Raw genomic sequence first — 10,490 nt, forward strand, 5'->3', positions numbered from 1 at the left:
ATCCCATCTAGTTTAATACTTGTTGTACATCACTTGCTTGACCTGGCTTGCAACCGTAATAATGGTCGCGAAGCATTATTACGCTCACATGCCATGCCGAGCTTATAATTACAACAACCATCTCGCAAGATGTTCAATACAAAACGACATGATTAGTAACAACATAATCAACACATAGCTAATGCACCTATTCTCTAAGGCACTAACTAAATCCCGAACCGAACCGTAATCCTACAAGTCCCGCAACAAATTAAGCACACACAAAAAAGTCTAAGTCTAGGCGCCTATCTCAAGTCACCTAAATCCCTTAGACCATGCTCTGATACCACTTGTAACGACCCAACCCGTCGTATTTTCGGCCCATCAAAATTTTTCCTTTTTAACATAATAATATATGCAACATTAGTCCATTTATGTTTCCGAAAACATCATCATTACCATATTAAGTTTAGACATCTTTAAAACATACAATACATGAATTAAGTTTACAAAATGGGAATACAACCCGTAACCCATTTGACGTATCCAAAATATAGTTCATGACTCGACAAGTTCACTTTACAACCAAAACCGAGCATGGTGATCGGGAACGCTACCCAATCCTAATCAAAAGTGTAAAGCAATCCATAAAGCACTAGTCCCCAAGCAAACCCAAGCCGCAACTTGCAACCTATAAAAATATAAACAACGAGAGGGTAAGCTAATTGCTTAGTGAATGCAATACTTATACATATACATATATAGTTTACCTACACGCATCCACTTACAAAATACCATGCAAACAATGCATAAACGAGCTAGCATCACCAAACATACAACTAGCAACAACATTAGTATATAGATCACCACAATAATATACTTAAACATAACAATGCATAAACATATCAAACCATTCCCCGCTAAGGCACTACCGACTTGTAGACGACCAATAACATCGAGTCTCACTCGTATAATGTCACCGACTTGTGAATCATCATAAGGTGTCACCGACTTGTGAATCACCCACCAATACATATGGGTCACCGACTTGTGAACGCCATGTGGCGTCACCGACTTGTGAAGCGCCATTAAGTGTCACCGACTTGTGAAGCACTATAGGGTGTCACCGACTTGTGAATCACTCACCACTACAAAAGGGGTCACCGACTTGTGAACCTCCATGAGGTATCACCGACTTGTGAATCACCTACACCAACTTAAGGGGTCACCGACTTGTGAGCCACCATGAGGTGTCACCGGCTTGTGAGTCACCTATCAAGACACTACCGACCCGTAGTTCTCATCACCCATACCATCAATAAGTCACCGTCTTGTGACATGACACCAATACTCACGATGTGGCACCTAAGGCCCACATCGCGTACGAGTAAATAAACTACATACATACATGTATAAATATTCCACTCACCTTAACGCCTAGGTGATGATTACGCAAATCCGCAAGCTTCAAAGTGAAGTACCTAATACATTAAGTACACATTCAATACACAAACTAGTTGGACTAGACACCAACATTTAACACTTGTGCATTTAATGACCCATTTGCATTAAATGACCCGTTCACACCAAAACCGCCCATTTAAGGTCAAGACTTATCATAAATCACTAAAAGCTAGTGATTAAAGTCCCACAACACCAACTAACACAAACTTAGGGTATTTTATACCCATCTTACCCAACTAGGTCAACCATTACTCATTTGACCCATTTTAACATTTAGACTTATAATTTGGTCAAACTTGAACCCATTAACGACCTTTCTCTAACAACACAATTAATACTTACAAACACCAAATTACAAGACCAAACCTTATATTACAAAACCTTAGGGTTTCCTTACATCAATTTAACCCAAATTCACCCATTAAACCCCCAAATGGGTCTTACAAGCCTTAAATGAACAAACCCTAGCTATAAATCAAATTAAACTCAAAACTCGGAGTTAAGACTTACCAACACTATCCCAAAGTGAGCTCTCTCTCATTAGAACTCAATCTCTCTCTCTAAAATGGATGTGGGTAGATGAAGAACTAATAAATGAAGTTAGGATAAGGTTGTATCAGTTATTAGGCTCTAAAACCGGCCATATGTGAAATTACCAAAACACCCCCAAAAGATTCCATTAAAATGGGTTAAAATGTCATTACAGCGACAATTGTCGCGTTTCGCGATACCAGGACGCGATACACAACACTCAAACGCGACAAAAGGGACAGAAGTCATCATCAGAAGTTGTCGCGTTTTGATCATGTTTGTCACGGATCGCGACACACCAGAACGCGACAAACCCCCTTCAAACTCGACAGTTTACCTGATGTACTCCAATTTCACTTTTAAAAAATCCCAAAGTCCAACGTGGTCAACTCATTACATCCAAACTACCAAATATTCATTCTTGGAATCCGTAGGATACCACAAGCGTCATGTTTAGAAAAATGGGGTGTTACACCAGGGTGTCGCCCTCCACTTCGTTTCTCTGCTCGTGTTTTCTGGTCATATTTGTGGACGGAAGAGAGAGAAGGGAGAGTGTATTTTTGACTTGTACATGTTGTTCTAAAATTTGTACACACAATAATTAATTAATATAGCGGGTCCCAATTTATTTGAGGAGGGAGTGTCATGGTTGGGAATGTTTAGTTCTAGGTTTAATCCTGAGAAGGAAGTGCTGATATGGAGCTGATGTGGCACCCAAGACTTTGAAGGTAGGAGTTCCTACATTGGGAGCGACCTTACAAGTGTCCACTTTGTATTTAAACCAATAAAAAAAAGTTATTCTGGAGAGAGAAGATTTCTGATTGGTGAAGAATGAAGTTAGTGGAATTTTCTAAAACTGTGTGCAAAAAGTAAGTGGACACTTGTAATGAGACGGAGGGAGTATAAAACACTAGTATTAAATGGAACTTCTAGAAGGGCCCTGACCCACCCGTACCCTCCTAAAGATCTTCATATATATGGTCATAATCATGAGGGAAACACTTTTTTGGGGGGAAAGCGAGAGGAAGTAATTTTTTTTTCGTTTTTTTGAATTTTTTTTTTTTTCAGACATCAAGTTTAAGTGAAAATATGAACATTTAAAAAATACACTTTGTGATGAATGTTATTATTTAGGCGGAAAAATGATCGAAGAAATAATTGATAACATTCATCATGAGTAATGTTATTCCTAATAATATTTTTGGAACGTTGTTTTGTTTCATCTCATATGAAGTTTTTTTTTTCAAAATTTAGCCCGATTTAGAGTTTAGGGTTTGGGGTTTAATGTTTTGAGTTTAGTCCTTAAACCCTAAACCCTAAATTCTAAACCGTTCGTGTAAAAAATTTAATCTAAACACTAATTTCTAAACCCTAATAGCTAAACCTTAATTTTTAACCCCCTAATTTTTAAACCATAAAAAAAAAAACTCAGAAGCATAATATTACATATGATGCATGTTTTCATTTTTCTCTTCGAGCGTTTTTCCGCCAAAATAATAACATTTATCACAAAGTGTCTTTTTTAAATGTTCATATTTTCATGTGATCTTGATGACTGGAAAAAAAAATTCAAAAAAACGAAAAAAATCTACTTCCCCCAAAAAAATGCTTCCCTCTTGATTAAATCACCATATATATATATATATATATATATATATATATATATATATATATATATATATATATATATATATATATATATATATATATATATATATATATATATATATATATAGCCAAAACTTCAATATAGAACTTTTTTATTGTGCACAAATACAAAACTTTTTTAATATGCACCATTGTGCATAAGTGTAAATCTGTGCACGTTAATTAATTTTGTAGCTTTTTGATTCTATATTGAACCTCACCATATATATATATATATATATATATATATATATATATATATATATATATATATATATATATATATATATATATATATATATATATATCGCAACTGTTGAATATATGACAAAAGCAAAAATACACATTATAGTTAAGTTCAATGCAGATAAATACATTGATTTCTTCTTTTATGAGCCTGTGTGTGCCTGTCCGTTAGACGGAAGTTGTAAATATGATTTCACAACTGTTGAATATATAACAAAAACGGAAGTACGTATCATGGTGAAGTTCGTTGGAGATAAATACACGAAATTTCCTTTTATGAGCCCGTCCGTTAGACGAAAGTCGTAAAAAAAATAATTTTAACTCTAACACGAAAAATTAGTAAAAACAGAACAAATTTCGAGACTTAAATTGTCGGTACACTTTCCGGCTCGCAACCGATCAAACGGGCGGAGGCTCTCTATTTGCTTGTAATACCGGCTCTTCGCCTTTAGTTAGAAGTAGAAGTATCATAGCACAAGCACAAAGGTGATTCAAAACCATGAAATGCACTTTGGGCATGTGAAGGCGAAGTAAGGGCACCACGATGCCAAAGGTGCCCTCGAGGGAGGTACGCAACACGAGCTCATGGCGAGCTCCGTCGGGGCTGACCTTATAGTCTATAGTCTATATCTAGTTTATCGACTTCATTAGATCAAAATAGTAAATACTACGTGAATTAAAACCATTGCCCGAAATCTATCAAGAACTTTCATATAAGAACAACTTAAAACTTGAAGCTATAAGAGATTTTAGTTTCGTTGAACATTATGGGCCGATATATACAACTAACAAAATGACCCGCTATTTATGACAAACAATGAGAATTTGGATGTACCTACATAGAACTTCGAGCTTGACTATTATAAACGAATCAAATTGAATTCGAGCTTGACTATCATAGAGCTTAACTATTGACTATAAACATATGGTGAACGGGTTGTGTTAAAAGTATGCTTGGCAATTGAGACCCACACTCTCAAATTTGGGTTAATTGGGTCAAGTTTTCTGGTCAATTGAGTCTTGAGAAATATTAAGCTTAGCAATGTAAACTAAAGCTTAAAATAGGTTCAATAGATTTATCTCCAACCTATTAGGTCCAATACAAAATATAAAGGAACATGTCATGTAGGTATCAATTCCTAAAGCTAAATAAACATGGATAGGTCTAATGGGTCTTGTGAATGGGTAAATGGGTTGAGCATAAAGATCATAACAAGTTACACCCGTAAAACGTATGTAAAAATCATTTGTAAAAGTATAAACGTTAAACGTAAAAATAAATGTAAAACGTAATTATAAATGTAAAAGTACATGACCTATTTGATCTATGTCTCGTTTTGACCCGTTGTCCAACCTGACTCATTTGGAATCGTTTAAAATCTTACCTATTTCAACCCAGAACCGTTTTGACCAGCTACCTAAACCGACCCAACCTGGCCCATTTGCCAGGTATAGTTAAAAGTAACCAAGTCGGAGACTATGAATACCCCACTTACGTAAATAGGTCAAACAATTTGACATGTTAGTACAATAGTACTTGGTAGATTGATTTCATGTGTGGCGAATTTGGAAAAAAAATTTGATAGGGGAGAAAATTATACTTACTAATTACTAATGTGACGTAAAACATCATCATAATATTAGTAAAGTTGCCCGATTGATATTTAAAGGAATCTAACATATTCCTTACGGATATTTATATTATTAATATTATTTTATAGAGATGAATTTTCATTATTATGTACATAACTAATAACTAATTCGATTGGAAGACACGTTGGAATTCAGTACGTACCTCCTAGCAAACATCCCTATGCAATTGTTCTTCCAACGGTTCTTTCGGTAGAAGTTCAACATGCTAACTCCCTGCAAATCGTTTCCGTATTCAGAACCGCACTACGTGACAGAGGATTAATATTATCAGTCAATTTTAGACTTGCCCAGTTATTTAAGAAAATCATGCACAAACAGTACAATAGTTTGTTAAGTTAGGTATCTACCTGAAACTATTTTAGCAACTTAAAAGAAAACATAATAACACAAATTTAATTCAAGAAGAATTGTTGATTGGCATAACCAAAAAAAGATAAGCATAATCACAAAGTGCAGATTGACTTGCACGAGAAAAAAGCTTCGATCTTTTATCAATGATTGATCTTCTTCCAGATCGTATTACAAGTATCAAAATCACTTGTATCATTGAAATCATGCGCGAATTTTTCAACCACATTCTTCTCTTTATCAACAATATCTGTGATTAGTGACATTAAAGAATTGTTTATTGAAAATATATATGCTTAATTAGAATTATGTACTGCAATGAATAACAAGTGGGAGTAAACATGGCAAAGGATACCACCAGATATCTTAAATTGATTACTTAGGTCTGGAATGATCCTTGTTATAGATGCATACAATGAGAGCTTCATCCTGCAAACCAAGAAATGATACTCCCTCACATAATTAATCAAATAATTAATCGGCAACTAGTTTAACCGTCACGTTTTGACATTCACAAATAATCTACTAATCAGAGTAAACAAAACAGAGAAACTAATGTGCAGCTATCTAAAAAATAAGATGAACAAAAGTCAATGTTATGTGACTGATGATAACTAACAAAAGAGAACAACTTTGATTAATCTACTAATCAGTGTAAAAGACACCATTGAACACCATAAAATTTACTGCATTTTTAATACTTCAAATCCACTTTCTCAAATAATCTACTAATCAGAGTTAACAAAACAGAGAAACTAATATGCAGCTATCTAAAAAATGTAGTTCTCTACTCTTTTTGATCAGTTTTCAATTTCCTCCCATAGATAAAAACTTCGGTGTAGAAAGTGAGTACCAAATATGATAGGTCCGGTAGCTATTAAAAGGAAAGTCAATGAATAACAAGATAAAAGACCACGAAATCATGTGTTGGTTTATTCTAATGTATTCGAGTCTAAAATGTTTATTAAAGCAGAGTTGATCAACAATCAATATTCAATATTATTGCACTGCATATCCTCTAGGCATATATATGCTTAGAAAAAGTGATGACTTTATTATTATTTTACTATAATACCAAACCTGGTCGAATGAACTTACTGGGTCTTATTATCATCGTGTTCAAGTTTCTTCAGAGCCTGGATTCTATCTTCAATCGATCTTCTTTGCTCTTCTTGATCCTTAAAGAAGCTTGTGATCGCTGTGTAGATAATATTCGCAAATAATCAGTAATCATCAAAGTATCAAAAACATTCGATAACAGAACCTGCAGTAATTATTAAATAACTTATCTAAGCTCCTCTTGTAGCGACGTCTCTCTCTGTAATTCATCGTCCAATTCTTCCTGAAGCGAACCAATCTCCGAATCCGAAGCAACTTCCGCCTTCGCAGCTTCCGTTTTTTGCTGGCATATTTCTATCTGTTTTTGATACTCTGTTACATGAAATAATAGTCTTAAATCACTATATCAATAACAAATTTTGCAAAAGAAAGTGTATGCATGACTACATCTAAATATTTCTCAATACAAATAATGTGAGTTCATTTCATTGAAATAGGTTCAATTTTGCTCTCAAAAAAGGCAAATATATAGGGTAAGTTATCAATTTGATACCAAATGTAATGAATCATATGATATGAATATGAAATATGAATAATTAAAAATCGAAAAAAAGTATAACCTTGTAAAGATGACGTAGTTATGTCGAGATTTAAACGGCATCGGGAGCGGAGATCGTTACAATCGTTAACGGTATGTATCAATTGATTGATATCTTTTTCGTAGTTTAAGAAGTAAACGAGATCATCGCTGTATGACATCAGTTTTTCAACATTAATCTTTTTTGAAATTGAAATCTCACCCATTTTTATTTTTCAGTATGATTTTGATTTTGATTTTGATTTTGATTTTGATTATTGAAGCTAGGGTTTTTGAAGTAGAAGTGAGGGGGAAAATATTGGGGATTTTTGCGTTCTCACTTTTCAGACAAGATGAAAATAAAAGTATATTCACACAGTTTTTAATCTATACACACCTAATTTACTAATATGTCCTTACTTATAATAATAGTGGTTCAACTCCCTTAAATTATAGTGGTTCAACTCTCTAAATAAATTTAAGGATATAATTTTAAGTTTTATGGTAAAAGTGTGTATGGATCAAAAATTAGTGTGTGAGTATTACCTCTCTGAAAATAAGGATTTGGTGGTATAAGAGTTCGAAGCTTATAAAATTTAGAATCCCAAATTCCAAAAAAAAAAAAAATTTAAAAAAAAAAAAATCCCAAATTCCGAAAAAAATAAAAGAAAAAAAAATTGAAGTGTCAAAATACACCATTTATACGAGTAAATCTAACTTAAAAGAAAAGTAACTAAACTAAATAAAAATCAGAAGATTTAATTGCAAGTACAGACCGATAAACATCTAATTGAATTGATAAAGATCATACGCGTACAAACTTTTGTGACATTCTAATGATCTAGCCCTATTAAAGACCAGAATACATTGATCAAATGGACTAACGTAACATTTGTTAGGAATTTATGACTCAACAAGAGAAGTGATTTAAATCAATCACTCATCCACGAACGATAAACAAACTTGTAAAAACATACGAACGATAAATAAATACATAAAACGACACGGGATTTGTTGTGGTAATATCCAACTCCAAACACGTAGAAAGGTTTACTCCACGTACGCAAACAAGAGATGTTCTTTTAATTTTCATGCACATAGGTTACAGGTACAAGAGATATATTTATAGTGCTAAACTAAGACGAATCAAACACACATGAGGACTATCCAAATCCAATTCGGGGCCGCCTGGACTAATATCGCGATTGCAACATACCACCTCGCGGCCGCGAGGTGCCTCAAGTCAGAAACCTTCGATTTGTTGTCTTCCTCTTCGTGATCGCGACTAACCCCATCCCGCTCGCAAGTCTCCTTTTCATTGTTCATGTTTTCGTTGCACTCTACAACATTAAACAAACTGATACATAGTAGTAGCATCAACCACTCGAAGTACAACAATTGAACAAACCATCACTTGAAACATATCGATCAAGATCCCAAGTTTCCTAATATCGTCGGTACCGACATAAGTCAACTACGAATAGTCAAAAACAATAGCTAACTGTAACACCGTACCTTTTTTTATAACACAACGGAAGACTTATTTACAAAATGTACCCTTACATACATATAAACATAATTATTACAAATCCGTTCTTAATCACATAATTACCAAAACATCAAGTGTTACGTTAATATTTGATTACATATATAAAATACTGGACATCAGAGTAGCTTTGTCAAACATATCTTCAACTAGTCCTCTCCCCATCATCGCTCAAACATCAGAGTAGCTTTGTCAAACATATCTTCAAACATATAAAATACTGAACCAAAAGCAAGTCGGAACGCTTCCTCATACGCATCATCGCTCGTCCATAGGGATGTACTCGTTTCTTTTTACTCGTATCAGCTCCTAATTCCGTGCATTAATAAATCGCATCCTAGCTTATCACTAAGCGTGAGATTCTAACCCAAAACACTAGACAAATATTCCCAAACATTTGCTAAAAATCCTAAGTGTGAGATACCACAGTAGGAACATTATGGACAATGTTCATCTAAGTGTGGGATAACGCTATAAATACCGTTAATGTCATATCATAACAAGCCCGTTACATAGATTCCGTGTCTTTAACCCAATTTCAAAATTTTTAAACGAAAGAATCTTTTGTGAATAAGTATTTTCGAAAACCTAAAATGTTTGTAATAAAAATAAGACAAAATTTAAGGCAAAATTCTTGTTAGAACGAACCGATTCTCTAATAGAGTATTGCATGACTAAGCATATCCGACCCATTATAATTATTGTGAGGCACCCAAATAAAGGCCTTGAAAAGCATTCATTTTCATTACTTCACTATTTTCGTTGAGTGTGTTGATGTATGTGCTCGGAATCGGAACTTCCTCTTGATCTGCATCTTCGAGTTGCAAAATGTGATATAGATATGACCAGAAGAGATAGACATTTGTCAAAACTACCACTATCACCATTCTCCATCACCACCATCTATTCACTTCCCACTCCATCATCAACATTATTCATCCACCACCATAATATACCCATATTAGATATCCTTTCACTATATACGAATAAAAGCTCCCGAAAACATAATTATATCGGAAGAAGATTCCTGAAGATAGTCCCTTACAAGCATTTTGGAAAACTTGCAAGCCTACCAGTGAAAGATCCTCGAGATGATATCTCAAAAAACTAAAATAAATAAATAAGCTTTTTTAGATACATCTCTTCAAAGTTCTGAAAAAGGGGAAAAAAACTTAAAGACCGCTAGAGGACAAAGAACTCACAACTCAAAAGAATCGATAGAAGAAAATCCCCAAAGAAGGAAAGTTCAAAGAATTCCTAAGTGCTTTACAAGAATATTAGCACTCCAATCTATCCATTACCAAAGATATAAAGTTTTTGAAAAGACCATTTTCCATTATGCCCTTTACACCTTCAAAAAAAAAAAAAAATAGCTTCACCTTATCCACCACTTCAAACAGACACACTATCACTATCCCTAAAGCCTAAATAACTAAACAT

General features: G+C 34.1%; 1 protein-coding gene across 2 annotated transcripts; it reads right to left on the minus strand.

Annotated features, from left to right (window-relative positions):
* Positions 1 to 541: 541 nt before the first annotated feature.
* LOC139863850 (kinetochore protein SPC24 homolog) lies at positions 542 to 7,763 on the minus strand. Of its 2 annotated transcripts, XM_071852457.1 has the most exons (7): positions 7,548 to 7,763; positions 7,157 to 7,299; positions 6,967 to 7,067; positions 6,224 to 6,297; positions 5,868 to 6,118; positions 5,663 to 5,763; positions 542 to 670 (listed from the first exon to the last, which is right to left on the minus strand). In XM_071852457.1, exons 1-5 carry the CDS (start codon positions 7,729 to 7,731, stop codon positions 6,012 to 6,014), a joined length of 609 nt encoding a protein of 202 aa, XP_071708558.1. In that variant the 5' UTR covers positions 7,732 to 7,763; the 3' UTR covers positions 542 to 670; positions 5,663 to 5,763; positions 5,868 to 6,011. The 2 variants fall into 2 exon arrangements, with proteins under 2 accessions (XP_071708558.1, XP_071708554.1); XM_071852453.1 differs by having other exon boundaries at positions 5,663 to 6,118.
* Between the last annotated feature and the right edge of the window lie 2,727 nt (positions 7,764 to 10,490).

Source organism: Rutidosis leptorrhynchoides, chromosome 1 (assembly GCF_046630445.1).
Source record: "Rutidosis leptorrhynchoides isolate AG116_Rl617_1_P2 chromosome 1, CSIRO_AGI_Rlap_v1, whole genome shotgun sequence".
NCBI lineage: Eukaryota > Viridiplantae > Streptophyta > Magnoliopsida > Asterales > Asteraceae > Rutidosis > Rutidosis leptorrhynchoides.

Excerpts from the sequence above, each read along its gene's own strand:
- LOC139863850 (XM_071852457.1), bottom strand. The coding sequence starts at position 7,731 with ATGGGTGAGATTTCAATTTCAAAAAAGATTAATGTTGAAAAACTGATG. Across the intron at positions 7,300-7,547 it reads AACTACGTCATCTTTACAAG|AGTATCAAAAACAGATAGAA; the intron begins GTTATACTTTTT and ends TTCATGTAACAG. Across the intron at positions 6,119-6,223 it reads TCAATTTAAGATATCTGGTG|ATATTGTTGATAAAGAGAAG; the intron begins GTATCCTTTGCC and ends CACTAATCACAG.